Genomic DNA, 19,992 nt, shown 5'->3' on the forward strand with positions numbered 1-19,992 from the left:
GATTGGCCACTGCCTGCTCCACCCCTTCCCTCACATTTTACGTCGGTCAGGAAAGCCTCACCCACCTCACCTGGTCTCCCCTCGGTTGGAGAAACCCGCTGTCAATCACGCCGCCCCCAGTGCGCGTCCCAGCTCCCGCGTCCTCACCAAGGCCCTGAGCGGAGGAGGGGGGTGTTCCACGAGCCTCTCTTTTCACTGGCTGGACTGCGCCGTCAATCATCCAGCGCCGCCAGCAACGGCCGCTCCTCTCGCCCCGTTTTCCCCTTTGGCGCTCGCCCCTGCCCCGCCCCCTTCCCCTCCTTCCTCCCCTCAACTCTACTCGGTCCGCCAAGTTGCGCGGCCGCTCGCCCGCCGGCTCCGGGGCTCAGGCGGCGCGGCTGCGGCGGGCGGAGACACTCGTGGCGGCCCCCGGCGGAGCAGAAGGGGGCAGGATGACGGCAGAGGCGCGGGGAGCGCCCGGCGGCGGTTGAAGGCGGAGAAGGGGCGTGTGGAAGCGAGCGACTGGGGAGCGGGGAGTGCAAGCCGCCTCCCCGGCGAGCTCGGCCCAGGGGCGAGTCCGGCCGATGACAGCGGGCTCGGCGCGGGCTGGTGCTGGCGAACCCGGCTGAGCGGGACACGGAGCGAGCGGGGCAGCGGTGCCGCCGAGCCCGGCCCGCGGTGGCCCGCGTCGCGCCTGCCCTGAGAAGAGCGGGAGCCCGGTTCCCCCCGCCCGCCCCCGCGGGAAAGTTTGGCGCCTGCCCGCCCCGCCGGGCAAAGTTGTTGGGTTTGTTTGTTTTTCCCTTTCCTCCTCTCCCCCTTCCGCTGCCCCGCCGGCCGCCGCTCTCCCCACGGGCTGCCGGCTCCGCGCGGAGAGGAAACTACGAGGGAAGCAGGAACTGCGGAGCGAGGCGCAGCCCGGACCCAGGAGCCGACCCAGCACCCGGCAGCCCCGCTCGCCGCTAGGACGCCAGCCCGCTTTTCCCCTCTTCCCGTCGGGGTGCATGAGGGCAGGGAGGACTTGGTTTTGCCCTTTTTTTCCGCTTTTTTTCTTTTAAGCCCTTTTTTTGCCCGCCCGCTTCTTCCTCCGTTTTAATATATGCTTCTGGAGAGCGACGTCCCCCCGCGCCGCCTCACCGCCCAGCCATGTCGGCGGCCATCTCTGCCGCGGAGAAAGTGGATGGCTTCACACGGAAATCGGTGCGCAAGGCTCAGAGGCAGAAGCGCTCGCAGGGCTCCTCGCAGTTCCGCAGCCAGAGCAGCCAGGTGGAGCTCTCGCCGCTGCCCCAGCTCAAAGGTACCGTCTTGTCGTCCTTCCCTCTCTTCTCCTGCACGCCCCAGCCCTCCGGCTACAGGTGCCAGTGTCCTCGGCCGCCCCGGGCTGCCTCTCCTGACACCGCTTCGCCAGCCCCGCGCTGCCCTGTCGCCGCCCGACCCGGCCTGTCCCCTTCCCCCGCACCCTCCGCCCTTTCGCCGTGTCCCCCTCCACTCGCGGTGCTCGCCAGGTAGGGACTTGGCGGGAGTGATTCTGTGTGCGGATGGGCTCGCTGCCTCTGCTCACAGATACAAGTGTCGTGCAGCTCGGTTCTCGTTTAGTGCCCCGGGAACTGACTCCAACTTCGCCACCCTTTTTCTGAGTAATGTAGGAGTAAGTGTTGGACGGGCAGGTTTGCTTTTTGAGGTCTTACTCAGCGGTAAGTTGAGTTCAGGAGTGCAGGGAATTGAGCGCTAGAACGTAGGAGCGAGTGATGGCTCCTCCCATGGGGGGATTTTGCAAAGAGGAACTCTGTGCCTCTTGGCATAATATCCTGAGTTACCGGAGAGAGTTTTCCTTTGGCTTCTTGGTTCCTTCCCGTCACTTTTGGACAATGTTTGAATGACGTTTTGCCTGTCTTATTTGAATGAGCAGGAGTTGCATCAGAGACCTTTTCCTGTGCAGTGCTGTATGTGAACAGTCACAAGTGAATGAAAATCGTAGATGCTAACATCGCCGACATTAAAACAGATAGCAAAGGTTTTACCCTTTGTATTGGAGTTAACATTTGAAAAGACCCAGTTGATTAGATTACAAAAATGAAACGAAGTTAATTGCAACCTTCCACACCTTTGAACATCAAAATAAATTACTTTATTTTTTTCTTTTAAAAATTACAAAAATAGTTATTAGGCAGAGAATATAAACTTGTTTTTAAAGTATTTGACAGGGACTTGAAAAACAATGGGGAGATTATCCTTACTTGACCCAGCATATTAATTTTACTCTCACTAGTGTTAAAGTCTTATGGTTTTTAAAGCTGCATCATATGATGGTGGAAAAAATGTCTAATGATTTGCAGCAAATATCCAAAATCTGAATGAAATACAGCAAGCTTAAAAATATTCCTAGATACTAAGGGGTTTTTTTGGTCTTTTTTTAATGGCTTTTACAGTAATGTCTGTAGCATTTCAAGACTTTTTTTTTTCCTACTCTCAAGTGTCAGATGTACATGACCCATAAAACAGACTATTAGCAGAAATGTTATTAAAAACAAATAAACTTGGACAGAAGAGTGGACAGGGGAGGTTGTGGGGTTTTTTTTGTTTTGTTTTGTCCTTGTTTTTTTAGCATGTTTGTTGCAGCTGCTTTGGGTGTTACTTTCAACAACAGCAGGGGTGTTCTTGCTGCTTCTTTTGTACTTTTTTTTTCCTTCCTCTGAAGTTGTGTCCTGTCTTGGCACACTAGTTTGATTTCGGGGATTTGTAACTGGAATAATTTGTGTGAAGTCAGGATTTAGTTTCTGCTATTCACATACTGTTTAGACAGTGTATTTTCCTCAGAGATCATTTTTATAAACCCACACTTGAGACCTAGTAAAAGCACTTGGTAGATATTGCACATAGGTGGCAGACTTCAGAAAGTTTGAGTCCTGATCCAGCAAACAGTTAAACATACATACTTTATGCAGAGAGCAATTCCAGCTTAAATCAGCAAAATGTCTAAGTTTACATTCTTTGCTGAGTTGGGACTTTAATATTCAATTTTTAACTCTGTATGATTAAGTCTTATAGTTTTGTGAGTGCATTTTTACAGCTTTTTACTTATAACATGGAGAAATTTTGCGTGGCATCAGCAGCTCAGATGTTTGGGAATCTGAGGCCATAAACCATCAGAGGAATTTCTTCAGTTATGCAGAGTTTTATAGTAGTTTGGACAGCCTTAAGTTCTTAAATGAAAATCACATCTTTATGCTTACGATTTAAAGACCTGCCCTCTAAACCTGCTTCAGAACATAAATTGTGGGCAAAATGTACTTTTATGAGTTACAGTATCCCAGCTAGCCAGTTAACAGAAAGTTGGGCAGCATTTTTCTGTGTGTTTTCTCCCTTGGGTTTGTGATGTTGCATTTGTCCTGGACGTAGCTATGAACAGAGGATGATTTATCTCCATCTACTTGAGGCTCCATTTCTCCTTTCCTCTCTTGAACCTTCCCTACCCCCCAAACCAAAAAAGCTTCTAGAAAGAAAGTGTTTGCTGTCTTTATAAATGTATCCTTTTGCAAAAATGATTTTTGTTCTAATCACTAAGTCTTATGAAGATGAAGCTTTGCTTTATTCTTTGAAGCCAATATGGACTTCAGTAATAGTTGTGGTGCTGCCAATGTATCATCATCCACAGAGTAGTAGCCAGCATTCCCAGGGAGGGGCGGAAAAAGGAAAGTACAGTCATTATACTGATGCCTAAGGGTGCTCAGCATACACTTACAAAATTAGTTTAAGACTTTTTGCTTTCAGAGATATCCTCAAATAAATGGTTAAATCTGAGGTATTTGAAGCCTGCATTGGGAGAAAAGTAGTGTTTTGTAGATGAAAAAGCAGTTTGGTATTATGCTGCTGTAAAATATTTCATATTGTTTATAGTTACTGTCTTGTTTCATTGCTTTTAAGAAAAATATTCTAAAATAATTATAAACAGCATTCTGAAACTCCCCAATAGGTTTGTCAGACTGACCTAAAATACTTGCATCTATTTTACTGGAAGGAGAGATTTTCCAGAAGAAAAATAGAAATTACTCATCCACTTTATAAAGTGCCTTTTTGGGTAGATAATGTGGGTTTTTCATGTGGGGGCTCTTGTTTGTTTGCCGCTAAAATGGCCAAATCAGATTGTGTAACATGCTTTCATAGTTGTGTTGTTTGGAAGCCTGTAGACGGATAATCTTAGAAGTGCATATTTCTGGAGTGAATTGTACTGCTGCTATGTATTAGTAAAATTCCTTAATTTGGCTGCATATTGTATCACTACTAGGAGAAGAAATATAGCTGTAAATAGTAGGTAACGGTCCCAGATAGTAGGTATTTCAGTTTGAAGGTTTTGTTGAGTGAGATTGAGAGGAGGGGCAGCAAGTTTGTATGTTGTCATTAACATTCATCTTAATTTTGTGTGTGGTGTTATGTATCATTTTTAGGTAGAAGCTCAGCAAAACCTGACTGTTACGATACATAAAATAAATTAGTAATGTGTTCTTCAGTTAGCAGGTTTCCTATGTGTTTGTTATTCAGGAGAGTGTCCATTTTACTGTATTATTTAAAAGCTGAATAAGAAATACTGAAGACCCAGAGAGAGTATTTAAAACAAAAAGAAACACTTGTTAAACCTGTTAGAACTTGAAGTTGCTTTTTTTCCCCATTTCCTTTTCATTTTGTTACTTTATAGTTTACATAATACAAATCCTTTGAAAAATCTGCAGCCACAATAATGTGCTGGTTAACAGCAGGATTTTGTGACTTCATGAACAATTCTGGGAGTGTTGAGTTTAAAGAAATCTGGCAAAGGAAGTGTTATTTTTAACATCTTAAGAAGTGGTAATTTTGTCTCAATAGCAAGTTGTTTTAAAAGACTGCACATACAGTTACCTTCATTTTTGAAAAAAAGAGATACAACTTGACCTTGGAACCTGATCTGACTCATTACAGTAAAAGTATACATGCTTGTTTCTGTCATTTTTGATTGAAGAAGCTTGTAAAAGAAAAACAGGTGGAAAATCGTGAATAGAAAACACAACTCTTTCCTTTTATTTAGCACAGTTAATATGATCTGTCAGGTTGTCAAACAAATCTACCTTTTTTTTCCAGTGTACCAAACATGTCAAGTGCAGCTGGAATGAATAAACATGAATAAACATCCTGATGCCTTTCCGTGATCTTCTCAATAGTGAATATCCATTTGGGAAGATCCATGTCACCACAGGCTTCTTTCCTATATCATGCTCAGAGAATAAATATATGAAATGAGATTCTTAATATTCACTTCCAAGCTAAACTCTGTCTCCACAGAGAAGACTGGCCCTTACAGCAGAAGAAATGGAAAGTGGTCCAAAAATCTTTCAATTGTAGGCTAGCGATGGCTGTAACCACCTCTCTGGGGCTGAGAGTTACAGTGGTGAAATATACTGGAATAAGGAATTTTTAAGTAGACCTTTCAGTGTGTAGTTTCAGCATTCAAATATGATGTCTAAAATAGGTGTTAACAATACTATTTTCGCTACTTAAACCCTTGAGAGAGAGTTTGGATGTGACTGAAAAGCAAATGCTGTGTTCAAGCTGAGCTTTTGTGGAGATGTTACAGGAAGGCCTAATAAGCTTGCTTATGGATAAAATTGTAACATTATTAAAAATCTATCAGGGTTCGTTCAAGCCTTAAACTTGGAATGTTTTGAGTCATATAGTGTGTGCTTCAGAGTGACAAAAATAAGTGGAATTAAAAACAGCTGAGAGGAGTTACCTTCTCATATTAATATTTTTGCTTGTTCTCCTCAAAGAAAAATGCTCTTCAAAAATTGTAGAATGATTTACTTTTACTACAGCCTTAACAAATACTGGGAAGTGAAATGACAGTTTTCTGTTTCAAGGTTGCACTTTTTAATGTCCGTCATGTTTCACTGTTATTTCCTGTACTGTAGTCCCTCATCCTATGCCTTTTGTATTCAACATCCCTTGCAACTACAGTCTTGAGTGAGTTTTCCCTTAAGAGAGATAATCTTTATTTCACATGAAGAATCAGGATGTTCTGTGAGGAATTTAGGTTTAACTCTCATGCATAATTTCAGCAGGGTGCACTATAAAGTTGTAAATTCGCTAAACAGAAGTTTTTACTATCTTGAGAAGTAGATAATCTATAATAGCTAGAGATGCTTTAAGAATTTTTAAATATTTTAATAGTTCAATGAAAAATGGGCTGTTTAATTTTTTTTTCTGTATTAAGGAACTGTTCCTAGTTTACAGAGTGGAACATTTAGTCTTCACTTCTTAACAAATTGACCTTTTTTTATCCTTAGACTTGAATTTTTGCTCTTAGAATATACTTCCATCAAGAGCAACTCCTAAATATAGAGCCTATTGACAGTCTTCACATGAACTTTTCTATTTAAATCTTTCACATCTTCTGCGTGCCAGCTTAGTATCAGATTTCTTTTTCCATATTCGTTGCTTTCTAGTTTAGTCAGATATTAGTTTTGCAGGTGCTGAATTTAATGTTAGTTGCTGTAGGAAATAAAAATGGAATGACTTATTCCTTCGGGCTATCAGATCTAAAGAAGATTATTTCTATCGACATTTTTAAAAAAAAATCTCTCTTAAAGTCATTTAGTGCTTTTGAAAAGGTGTCATACCAACAGTTCTGAACAGGTTAATGTTCTGTTTCAGCACAGAAGGGTTATGTTTAGTGTTCTTATGAAAAAAGACACTACTATTGTGAAGGATATAGAATTCAGCTTCTGTGCCATTTTAGCCATAACTCCTGTTTTAATCTAGCAGGCTAAAATTATATTTATAGTCTTACAACAGGATGTGGATTTTGAAGGTTGAAACCACAGCCTAACTAGATTCATAGGTAGTAAAGAACATCTGTTGTATAAGATTCCCTTGGCAAAATGCTCTACTGGAAACTGGACCAACAGTGACAGCTTCTTTTTAATGTCTGAATCATCGATTTTTATCAGAGTCACTGAACTAGTTTCTGTGAAGTTTTGCTGAGTTCATGGCCAATGTAGTATGTTGTCTACAAGATGCCTATTTCATAGTGTACTTTTGACTTAAAGGCAGAGCTCATAATAGCTAAGGTCGCCTACAATTTTCCTTCACAAGACCTTATTCTCAGCTGCTTACAGCATTGCTAAACTGTTTGGACTGAAGTTTTCCATGCCAAGTATGGACAGTTTTATTTGGAACCATTCCTCAGGCTAATTTTCTTAGTTTCAGCAAAACCAGTACAAACTGCTTCTAAGAGTAGAGTAAAAATAAATTGTAGAGTGTCAATATTAAAAGAAAAAAGACAACAAACTGTCTTGAGGTGTAATGTTTGCTGTACTTTGGAGCTTAGCACATAGATCTTAATGAAAATTGATTTAATTTGATCCAAATTCTGAGACCTGTTCAGTAGCTTTTTTATCTCAGTAGCACAACTGATGATTCAGCATCCACTACACTATTTTGTAGGTACCTCAGTATCTGCTATGCTACTCTTACCTGCTGTGCTCTCTGAGGCTACTATACATGGCTTTTCTCTGCTTTTCTTGTCTGTAGTACTGCTAGGCACAACAACTGACCATGTGGAAAACTTGTAATGTTATTTTTTCTACAAGCAAGGACCCAGCAGTGTGTTATAGGTGAGGAGATGGGATGGAAGTGGTGGGCCGATTACCAAAACTTAGGTGTGAAGAGAGAGCAGAAGCCAGCTCCTTTCCAGTAGCTTCATTAAGCTCAGTATTTAGAGTCTCAACACTCCCGTTGGCTGTGCATTTTTCTGGAAATGTTTATTATATTCTCTTGTAGTTTCTTCATAGTTTTTTTATTGCAGCCATGCTTTTTGAATTTCCCATGATCTTCTTGAAACTTTATGGGCTTAGGTGTTTTGTTCTGTACATGAGGAATTCATTGCAGATGAGTTAGATCATTAAATTAGAGTCTTGAGAATTTAAAATGAGGAGAGCGTAACTGCAGTGACTGTGATTAGAGCGTAAAATTAACTTTCAATCCTTGTGTTCAGTAGTACTGCTTTCTGGTTGCTGCATGTTTGGGGGTGGTGGGAATGAAGCTGAGAAAAGCTGGTGAAATGTAGATGCAGGATACTAGGCCTTAGTATTTCAAGGGTATGGGGGCTATGAGAAGAGGCAGCAGTTTGATTAGAGTTGTAGGTGACTTGTAGCTTGCTAAAGTAGTAGCTTGTATTGCTGCTATGAATATGGTGCAAGGCAAAGGCCATAGATATTTTTTTTTTTTAAGAAGTGCTGTTGTGTTGCCTGGCTGTCATTGGTAAGAGATGTCTATCTCATTCTCAACTTCCCTCTCTTTGCTATTATTTCTCACTATCTTAACAAGCAAAGCTTTGGTGGAATTGGTAGTTTTTGTCAGCTTCATTGATATGATACAGTTAAGATAAATAGGAATTTTGCTGTGGAGTTGGGAGGTCAAGAAACAAGTAACAACAAAAAGTATACTTGCACCTGTATATTCAAGAATAGTGCTGCAAGAGGAAGATGTTCTAACTCCAGTAGGTGATTTTTACACCTTTGAGAATTAAAGGCATTAAACCTACTCTCTACCGTAACAGGAAAACTTTCAATATGTTATACAAGTTATTTTTTCAAGTTACTGAGACCATCACACACTTGAAGAGTTGACAAGCTCCAGGTAACAGAGGTAAAAGCAGCACAGTAGATTTTATCAGAAAAGCTGAAAGAGGAGGTGAGCAAGTTTAGAGGAGGACAATATAGCATGGGCCAGGAAGGCTGGTAAAAGGAAGAACGGGAATAAAAAAATTACAGCCATTTGTCTGAATATGGAGGGGAAAAATGTGTACTTCTGCTATTGATGCATTTGAGAATTAGCAGGGAGCATCACTACATGAACATGTGAACTTTTAGAAGTGATTTAATAGGTTATTTTGTTTTTGTAGATGGTTGCTCCTTTAAAAAAGAAAAGCACAGCTTTTGCTTTGTTAATTTCTTCCCAAGTAAAATTTTATGGGAAAGTGTGGGAGAGAAAAATGGGGTTAAAAAAGGTTCCAATTTAGTGTAGCTGGGCTAAGCCTTTGAAAGTGTCTGGCATTTTTAATTAAAAAATTCTATGGTCACTTAAAATATGGCACATTTATTAGATTGGAGTCCTGTTAAGCAGCGTAAATTTCGGTTCCACGTGTATGTAGCAGAAACAAGTAATGAGACTTGCACTTAGGTTTTGAATTATATGTGTGAAATAATTTTTGCATATCAGCATTGTTGGATTCTGTAGGAAAACAGTCATTATTATTTTGAAATGAAAAATTAAGGTGCATGTGTCAGAACCCCCTAGAGACACTTAGGCTGCGTCCTACAGTACAGTCATAGGACAAGGTTTGCTAATTTACATTTTGTGTATTTTCCCATAAGAGCAGGAAGCAGGAACAAAGTAAACTCCGTACATGAAAATGGTGTAAACTGAATTTAAAAATAGCTAAGAGATTTTGCCAAATGGGAATAAAGTATAGGATCCCTCATTACTGAACATTTGATGTTTACAGTTTTTGATAGAAAGAACATAACTGATAGAGTATGGTTGAAATAGGAAAAGTAGTTGAACCTTTTATTTGTGAGGCAAAATGCTTAATTTAGGTGAAATGGGTAAAAGCATCCTACAAATGCTTAAATATTCATCTGCTCAGGGTGATCTGTTCTCATTGAGGTCAGTGGGAGTTAGGTCATTGAATGCAGCAGAACCAGGATTTCACCTGTGTTTCCAATCTAATTTAATCTTAGTTCTTCCTACTGTAACACTACATAAGGTATCTCATTATCATTTGTGAAAACTTGAAAATTTATCCAAGGCATTAATCCAATGCTTGTAACTTCTACCCAGATTTACACAGGGATTCAAGAGTGTTTTCCCTTGGCTTTTGAAAAGCTAGATTGCATGCTTCCCCTGGGACAGATTTCCTATAAAATCACACCCATGCACATCTCCTTCACACATTTAAAATAGCTAAGTATTAAATTAACTGTAAAATGCATTTATATACTTCTGTGAAGTACTGTTTAACAGCAACCCCTTGGTTTCAAATCAAAACTATTTTTATATTGCACTCGGCGCTAATTTTGCCATGTGAAAATGACAATATTTCTTTAGTTTCTGGGAAAATACAAACAAACTTGATTTTTAATGTTAACTTGCATTTTCTAATGTGATATCAAACTGGAGCAACTTCAGCATATTACTCAAAGCTAATTTTATGCTTAGATAAGGTAACAAGATGATTGGGGAACAATAAAAGTTAGACTTTAAAAAAAAATTCCCACACCGTATCCACTTACGGCATACTTCATTATCAGTGCTCACTAATCATAAAATACAATAATTTCAGTCAGTCAGGAGTTTTGTAATTCAGTTAATAAAAAGGGAACTTATTTAAATTGTAGGTACGGTTTCTGTTGTGTCAAGCTTAAAAATGTGCAAGTTGGTGTGTTTTGGTCTTCAGGTCAAACAAAATGTTTATGTTCCTATGAACAGAGAATGTTTTTAATACAGTACTGTGTAATGGTTATTGAGCTCAAGTTTTTACTGAGCCTGAGTGGCACACAGCTTTGTCACCTGCTTTTCAGCTGTCTTATCCTGGGGTAACGTATGGACAGATTGCTGCAGCTGTTGGAGGGGCAAAATAGGGAGCAGAGCTGTTCAGATTTCCTTTTCTTTTAATTCTTAGCAGAGTGGATGTGAAACAGTTCCTTGAGTCTACCTTGTCACAACCCGAAGGCTGTTTTACATCTTCAAAATTACATGTGAAAATCCAAAATTGTGTTTGGCAAGAAGTATAATTAACAGTTCCTGTGTCAGGAACAAGCAGCATCGTACCAATTGTGCCTTCTGATCTTTTTTGATTCAGCAGTCTCAGAAACTTGGTCTGTTGTCTCTTTCCCTTTCTGTAGTCTCTCCGGTCTTGCTGGTTCATGCTCCTGGCACATGGGTTACTAGGAGTACAGAGTTGCTGTGTGCCAGCTGCTCTGTGGGTGCTTTCAGCCTGGGGCTAATACGAGGTAACCCGAGTTAGACTGTAAAGAGAGGACCTGTTTATATATGGAAGACTTTACCTTGACCTTTATTTGCCTTCTTGGTAGGAGGACTTCTTGAAAGCATGTATGTTTTACCATAACCAAAAACTTTGTTGCATTTCAATATTACAAAAGCTATTTAGGAGTTGTATTTTCTGTTTTGAGAAAACAGTTTTAATTCTTACGCCTTTGTATCAACTTCTGTAACTTTGGGTTAAAGGTTGCCATCTATTCCATGTTCACATGTTGCGAGAAACAATTTCCCATTGCAGAAATCAATTACTCTCTGCTCTTGCCCAGATTAATGACCTGACTATACATGTTAATTATGTCATAGGGTTTCTTACCCTTAAATTTAGCACTATTTCCCCTAAAGAGGCAGGGTTCCTATTTTAAGATCACTAGTACCTAATCATGAGCTGTTACACCTTTGTCAAGCCAGTGAAACCGTTAATTGGGCTAATGACTTGCATGCAGGAGAGAATATTAAGCTCTCAGAGCCTCTGGTTGTATTCAAGATAGGCCCATCCTGGCATGTGATCAGTCACTAAAACTGCTTGATGGTCTTTAAATGAAGACAGCAAATACAGTAGCAGTGTATACCAAAACCAGAAATGAATGCACTTGGGAGCCTAAGAGTTGGCTGACTGGTGGAAGAAAGCTTGTTTCAAATACAAGAGGAGTTGTATAAGAAGTGAAACTTCTTTGCCTTTTATAATACAGTATTGCTCTGAACAAAACTTGTATGTGGTTAACCATACACAAATTGCTCAACTTCTCGATACTTTCAGAAGCAGTATTGCTTCAACTGCGCCGGGTCATCAGACAATATTTTTTTCTGGATTTATTGTTGTTCTTGTTGCATGTAGCTGAATTTCAGTTACATTCTGAACTGGTGGTGTGCTCTTGAGGAAACCTTTGTATTGTTCAAGTTGTACATTTTGTTAAGGATGACTTCAGGGTGTTTTTTGTTCCTGTTCCAGTGACTGGTAAGTTCGGTGAGTTTTTTGTTTAAGGAATCAATAGTGCTTTAATTCTCCATTTTGAGAAGGTGTGGTAGAAATTAGGTGAATTGTGGCAGACCTGGTTACTAGAATCTTGCTATTTAACTTTTTGAGGACCAAGATAATAATTTCTGTTACTTTTGCATTTGACTGCATGTTTTCTTCTGTAATTAGACAATTGGAAATTTGGCCATTAATATAAAAGCACTTCAGCAGGATACTTTCTTATGGTCTGAAGTGTCTTGGTTGACTCAAACCTTCATTGAAATCAAGGGCTTTAATGTGGGTACTAGCTGGAGACTCTCAACTGTATGAGATTATAAGCAAGTTTGGAAGATGGTAGAAACAATCTAGATAATCACTTGCAGTTTGCCGTCTCTGTAAGTAGTCATGTCACAGAATTTGTGACAGATGTTGTTAGATCAGGATAGGCTTTTCAGATTTTCTGGACTGATTTGTTAAGGTCAACTGCTGGCCATGTGGGGTGGCAGATGAGACTGAAGAAACCATATTTGTTATTGAATGGGAGATAGCTTTCTAGGAGTGCTTCTAGTAAGCGACTTTAAAATTATCTGTAGCCTGGCCTTTGTAACCAACTTTGTAAAACCACAGTGTGAGTAAAAGTCATTGCTGATGGTTATCCTCATCTAGTTTGAATGTGTGATTTCTCTCCCCTCCCCACCCCACCCCCCCTTTCTTTTTTTTCTCTGGCATGTGTCACAGAATTAGTCTTAAATTGAGAATATTCTAATGAGCAAAACTTGTGATTTCTTAGCTCTTTCAAAAGAAAATGGAAATTTACTTGGATGGGTATTTTGGTTGGTTGGTTTGGTTTTTTTTACAGATTGGTTGTTTGTGGCAGTTTGACTTTGCATAACTGGTTAGAGAAAGGTGTATATTAACTTGGATAAAACATGTGCTATAGGGACAGTTAAGCAGGTAGGATATTTTTTAATGTATTGCTCATATGGATGTCTTAGCACAAGTGTCCTGCCTGTTGACTGCCTGCAGAATAGTTCATCTATGAGTGGATTTACAGCAGAAGCTCAGCTCATTACCTCGATTGCTCCTTTGCAGTCCCTTTGATTTCTGAAATGAAGAGTTTAAGTCTTAGTATGAGCCTAGACAGTATTGACCAATGTGCCTTCTGCACCTTCAACTCTGTGCCAAGTCTTTGTTTTGATTATCTCCTATATGTAGTATGAATTTCCTTGTAGCAGGATGTTTAAGAATACTATTCCACTGTTGTCTTCCAAACCTCCTTTGCTAGTGGAAAAAAAACCTACTGCTGTATAGGGAGCTGGTTAACTTTTAAGATAGATATATAATGTTGTTTTATCTGACTCCCTTATCTGATGTGGAAAGTCAGAGCTGTGTTTACTGAAAACATACAGAACTTACTCAGCCCCTTCCAGAATTCCAGCAACAGCTGTATGCTTTGAGGTAACATGAAATGTGAAAATAGATTATTGAACTCCGAATGGAGTGGGTAGGGGAAAGCCTACAACCCTAGTCTATTAACAAATGGTACTTATTCCTTAGGGTGGCAAAGTTGGGTTTTTGGTTTGATTTTGTTGTTGTTTTTCGTTATTTTGGTCATAGAAAACCTGAAAATACTGATGACAAGATTCCTTGAGTACCTAAGGTGCTGCACAAGTGCTCGTCTGAGTAGCCCCACCAGTTTTACTTTGGCTGTTGAGCTACCAAGAGCTGGAATTGTGGGAACTTCTCTTACATGTGTATGGAGTTACTGGAGTATGTTATAGACTGCCAGTACAGCCAAGTGTACCGTGAGGTTTTATACAGGGCCTACATTTTTCTTTAAAAATGAGCTTAAAGCATTTAATAAAAAAAAAAAAGGAGGAAAAAACAACCACCACTAAACAAAAAAAACCCCGAAATGTATTATTCAAAAAGTAGCTAGTTTAACTGAAAAATCTTACCTACACATTATCTCACACCTCTGTAGTTGGATGATATGGTTCCAATGGAGATGGTGAAATAACTTAACAGCCCAGTGCAGCTGAAAGGAGTTTCTGCTCCCATCACTACCCTCGTGTGGGAGCTCATGTGCATCAGGCCCCTCCAGAAGCCATTTATTTAACCTCATTAATATGGCCATGTGGTTGAGTTAAAGCAGCTCACAGAGGAGTCTGACAAGTTCCAGAGCCAGCGTTGAGGGATGGATGTGACAGTGGGGGCAGAGGAGGGAGGGGGAGGATTAAATGGTTGATAGGGGGTAGCGAGGAGAGAGACCTCTCTCTTTCATTGTCAGCCAGCGATTTTGCTGCCTGTCAAGCAGCAGATGTAGACTTCTGAGAACCCAGAAACTTATTATCTGTCCCCTGTTGTAACAACTGCATCAAAACTCCATTTCTTAACAATGCTTTACCATGCTTGTAACATAAGTACTGACACTCAGATGCTGCGAGAGATCACAGCAGTGATGCACAGAACAACTCCCCAGGACAGAAGTAAATCTTAAATTTAGGCTAAACAGGACTCTCTATGCTTGATTCGTGTAGGCCAGGCTAGAGTTTCCCAAACTAACCCCTTTCCATACCAATGATATGTCTGAAAAGAGCAGGCTGTACAACAGTGTTGATAATTTATTGCTATGAAGATATGAAAAAGCCAACAAAGCTAAACACTTGTCTCATAGTACATGTGCTCCTCACTCCCTGTCAGTGCTAGGACTTCATTTTGCTCTACTAGATCTCTCCACCATTGAGTACAGCTGCACATAGCATAGTGCAGGTAACCAGACAACAGAGACTAAATGCTAAACTTCATACTGTGGAATGTGACACAACTGTGGCACAGTCCTGGTCATGTGTTAATCCTTGTCTGTATTTCAGTTCGTCAGGGAATTATGTAGAAGTGTAGGGTTGACCACCAGGTTCAGTTTGCTGTAAGGAGGGATGCTGGACCTTATTCCGTAATATCATTGTCCTCCAAGTGTTTGGAAGGGCTGTATGTGAACTGCTTGCAAAGGCTGTCAGAGAAAATCTTCATGGTTGTTTCTCTGGCTTCTGCATATTCCTGGGGTAGCTGTTTCAGGAAAAAGTAGAAATTCTTACTTAGAGATATTTTTTAAAAAATACTGGAAACTTCTTGCAGATGTCTGAGAGGGTTTATTTTATATTGGCAGGGAAAGTATGCTTTTTGAACTTCCAGTTTGTGTAGCTGAGAGAGGAGTTTTTGTGGTCTTAGATTCTGGTTCCTGTTATAGAAGCAAGGATTTTGTTGGGTTCTCTGTACTTGGCTAAACACTACTTTTGAGAAAGGAGAAGTAGCTGCCTCTTCCTTCCAGGATAAATGCCTATAAACATATGCAACAAATATACTGCAGGAAGACGTCATTGTGGTCCTCTGGCAAGGGCTATGATGATGTTTGTTTCTCCATTTACAAGGTAGTGAGGTAGCACTGATTGTGAACTGCTTTTCCCTATCTGTATTTTTGGGGGGCCCTCCTTGAAAAAAATATATTTTAACTCAATATTCCATACTTAGACTTGGATTGATGACCTTATAAATTTGAAAGTATTCTATTTAGAGACAAATTTGTACAATCATGCAGTTTTAATGTTTAGTAACTTCTGTTCAGGAGGATCTTCCAAGTCAACTTGCTTGTAACTGTCAAGGGTTTTGATTGCGGGGTGACAATAAAACCCTGGCAGATTTATTGTTAACCTCCTCCCTCCCTCTCCCCCCATTCCCACTCAGGACAGGCGATCGGGAGGAAAATAAGGACAGAAAGAAGAGAGTTGGAAAAATTAAAAATGTTTTACTAATGCTACTAATAAGAATAGAGAAGATAATACAAAATATACAAAACCAATCTTTAAAGTCTCAGCAGCTGCAGAGCCGGCAGCAAAGTCCTGGATTGGACTCTGCAGCCAACCGGAGCTGGATTCAGTCTGTCACTAGGCCTCAGTTCGCAGGGCCGACTAGCAAGGTCCTCTACTAATGGTGGCCATAAGCAGAAGGGAAAAGAAGGAAAAGGGACGAGATCCTTGTGATCTCCCACTTTTATATGAAGTATTCACCTGAATGGAATGTTATACACAGTTGGTCAGTTTCTTGGTCATCTGTTTCTCATTGCCCCTCTTGCAAGATGTCCATCCATGCTTATCAATAACTTCACATTCCATTGCTATGTTTACCAAAACATGTGTCTGGTTCTCCAGGAAAATGCAGCTAATATGAAGGCTTTAGCTGACAGGCAAATTCACTAAAAGAGAAACTTGTTTTTAACAAAACCAGGACAGTAACTTTTTATCCTTCGACATTGTGGCTACAGTCTGTAATGATCAGTTTTTTGTAAATACTAGAAATAGTCTGAGAGTTTCAGTATTAGGAAGTGCAAGGATCAAATGAACTATTTTCATCAGTTACAAACATTTTACCATCTATTGTTGAAATGACCAGAAGCAATGAATATCCTTAGAAAGAGTCATTGTTAAAGTGAGTCACAATTTACAATACATCTTTTGGTGATGGATGGAAATAGTTGTCCTTAGTGTTTCCTACCATCATATGTAGTTAAGAATCAGCTTTCCGTGACTGCCTAAAATCTCATTACTACTTTCCCAAGGACCTCAGATGAATTTACAACCAACCCTTCAAAGAATGTAGCAGTGGATTTAAAGAATTTCCTAACTCACACTTCTGTTGAGCAGCCTCTAGAAAATAAAGTTGGGGCAATTGCATTTTGATCACCTGGATCATATGGTGTGCAGAGGATTTTTGGAGGGGGTGGTTTAATATATGTTTTTTTACACTCTTCTAAGTAGGATTAAATATTTTTGCTCCTTTCCCTCTGCTTTATGCTTCCTAATGCTTTGTTTCCTTTCCTCCTCCTCTTTTTTTTTTGGTTTGGGTTTTTTGTTTGTTTTGTTTTTTGTTGTTGTTGTTTTTTCCCCTCAAGTGTCTTTTCTAACAGCATGCAGCAATTCAGGGACAGGCTGGTAATTTAGGCTTAATTCTAATCCCTCTCCACCCTGCTTCTGCCTCAAAATACAGCCTGTCAACAGGGTTATTTTAGCAAGGCATCTGCCGTCTGTGATACTTTGAACCTACCTTGTCTTCTGTGGTCCTTATGGTGTTTAGGGTATTTGAAGAAAAGCAGTTATCTTGAACTTCAGATATATAGTATAAATCTTTGTAGATGTTAAATTAAAACTGGTTTAAAAATGGTGCCACAGCTTGCTAAACTACTAAAGCTAAAAGCTGTGGTGTTGATGCAATTATGGTGGCACAGTTTATTTTATTGAAAGAGCAGGAATAAACTATGGCAGTGTGGTTTTATTGTGGTGCAGAGTTATTTATCTTCTATTGTGCTGGGATAGTTAAAGACAAGGCTTTAAAAAGTTAAGAATGTGATCTGACAAACAAATTTTCCCAGATCACTCCATGATTCTCATGGTACCTCTCAGGACATTCCCAGGACAAATGTGCTATATGTCAAGCAGGGATTGAGCACATGAAGACAGGTAGTGCTGATACCACAGAACAGGCTTTCTCGTTACCTTATTTATTACCGTGGTTGCACATAATTTTCTTTTCTTGCAGAGGTCTTGATTATATGATTCCCTTTATAAGTATGCAAAATGGGTGTACAAATAGAAGAAAACACTTTATTTGGTTTTGCTTTGAATGATATGAGCAACAAAACAGATTAATGGGCAGGTTTTTCATTTGAGAAAACATGTCTAATGGAGATAGATTAGATTGCTAATGAAATGGACTGGTGGTGCCTGGCAGGAGGGATACCATCTCTGTTATCCTAATGTCTAACTAAAAGTGGTTAATGGAAGGATTTCTCTGATATTCTAGGGAAGGTAGTAAATGATTTGATTATTTTGTCTGAATTCCTGTTACTTGCTTTTAACCTTGGGCCTCAATCTGTTTTAACCACTATTAGGAGTATTCTGCTGCTGTCTGCTGTGGTTTTTTTTTAACTTCTAGGGAAAATCTGCTTCATGGTGCTTCATTTTGTTGAACATGAGCTAAATACACTATTAGCTGTGCCTTGCTGCTGGGCTTTTGTAACTTGGAGTACAGTAAAGTTTGTAGTGAGGAAAAGTAAGAGTAGACTTGACTCCTGTTTGAGTCTGGCTATCAGCTTGGGGCTAGTGTCAGAAAAACCCCAACAAAACAAAACAAGCTGTCCCTCCTGTGTCAGTTCCTTAAATTAGGCTTTTTGGATTTTCTCCTCAGCATGTCACTGTTATTGCCTTGTTGCTATGATACACTACTTAGTCATGCAATCTGCTGTAGAATATGAGAAGATTGGAGCTGAAATGTTATGTAACTTACAAATGTTTTTACAGCTGATGTTCATTATTTTGCAGGGTGTAACAATTGATGTCTTTGTAGTTATCTGAGTGAAATAAGCATCTCGCAAGACTTTTATTCAAAAGAAAAATGGTTAAAATTGCAGAATTAACATTCAGAAGTATGAATTGTTCTTTAGGAGGGAGTAGTAATTGCTGGCTTTTTCAAAAGCTCATTGAAGTTATTATGCTCAGTTAATAGGATCATGACTGTCAGATGGGGAAAGGGAATACAATACAATATTCTGGTGTTTGAACTTTCAGGGCAGAGTGAGCAGTTGGGATCACAGTGCAGGCATTTCAGTCCATTTTAGCAATTACTTTTTGCTTATGGAAACAAAAGAATTCTTTCCAGACAATTACTGAATATTAAAACCACTGTTGACTGTTCCAGCCACTAAATGGAAGGTGTTTTGGTAAGAAACTTGAGGAACTGGCATTATCAAAGACTCTTTGAGTTGTTAAACTTACAAATTAAAATGGAGTTCGCTTAGCTAGAATGATCCTAAAATAATAAAGCATGTGATCTTTTTGTGATTTGTTCAGATTTTAAAGTGAGATTTCAGATTTTCAATACATGGTATGACAAGGAAGTTGCCTTTTTCTTGCCTTCATAATTTCCTTATGATGAAACAGCAGTGCTAATATCAATACTACAGTGAATGAAGGAAACTTGGGGATTAGTAGTCTGGCTATAGGCAGATCTTAAAAAATCTTCAAGGGGGGGGGGGCATTCCTTATTTGCAGATAAAATTGGAAGGAAAAATGTTTTGCCGAAACAAGTGAAATATTTACTGGCTGATAGATGAAGTGGTGCTGTGTTGCCAGAATGGCTTAGAACCCCAATAAACAAATAAAAGCAAGAACAAAAGGCACATTAACCATTTATCAGTTAGAATCATGGCTGCTTTTGTTGTGATCGTGGAACTTTTGAACAGTTACAACATTTTAAAGATGTATTAAGTTTTTGAAGTATACAATACTTAGAAATCCATCTTTTTAGAGAGAAGCAAAATTTCTCCATTAGTATTTCACATTATCAGCTTATAGAGAAACTGCACCCTAAAATGAAAATGCCAAACATGGTCCTAATAGGCCAAAAAAACCTGGAAAACCTTGCATGACTAAGAATGTAGTAAATTATTTAGACTGAAGCAGGAAAATGCAGGATTGATCCTTTTGAAATATTAGAGTTAATTCTTAAGAGAAACGTTCATCACATGATGTCAAAACTATGTGAAGTATTTTGCATTGGGTTAAAAAGACAAGGTTCCTTCAAAGCAGATTTTACAGCTTTTAAGCAGGTTACATAATAAAGGATTAGGGAACAGAACAAGACAAATCGGATGAATGAAAGGTTAGTATGATGCACTGCTGCTGTATATGACTTTTGATGGGGGAAAGCTGGTACCTATTAATGTCTATGTATTTCAAATAAAGTTAATTCAGGAACTTGTTTTTCCCTGGATGTATTTACTGCCATATGTTCATTATTTCTCGTATGAAACACAAGTTGTGAATGGTGGGTCTTTCATTCTAACATACTTAAACAGATAGTTTCAGTTTTCACAATACTGTTTATTAATTTTCTGACTATAGACCATGCTGTTCCCCATA

The 19,992-nt window shown here is 39.6% G+C and overlaps 1 protein-coding gene across 2 annotated transcripts in view; it reads left to right on the top strand.

The window, feature by feature from the left end:
* The first annotated feature begins 1,059 nt into the window (after positions 1 to 1,059).
* The window catches only part of PPP2R5A (protein phosphatase 2 regulatory subunit B'alpha), a 46,722-nt gene continuing 27,789 nt past the window's right edge, over positions 1,060 to 19,992 (top strand). For both annotated transcript variants that reach the window (XM_080340978.1, XM_080340979.1), the window contains exon 1: positions 1,060 to 1,273. In XM_080340978.1, coding sequence (XP_080197104.1) covers positions 1,123 to 1,273 — 151 coding nt within the window. In that variant the 5' untranslated portion in view covers positions 1,060 to 1,122. The remainder of the gene's footprint in view (positions 1,274 to 19,992) is intronic.

Source organism: Nesoenas mayeri (genome assembly GCF_963082525.1).
Source record: "Nesoenas mayeri genome assembly, chromosome: 3".
Taxonomy (NCBI): domain Eukaryota; kingdom Metazoa; phylum Chordata; class Aves; order Columbiformes; family Columbidae; genus Nesoenas; species Nesoenas mayeri.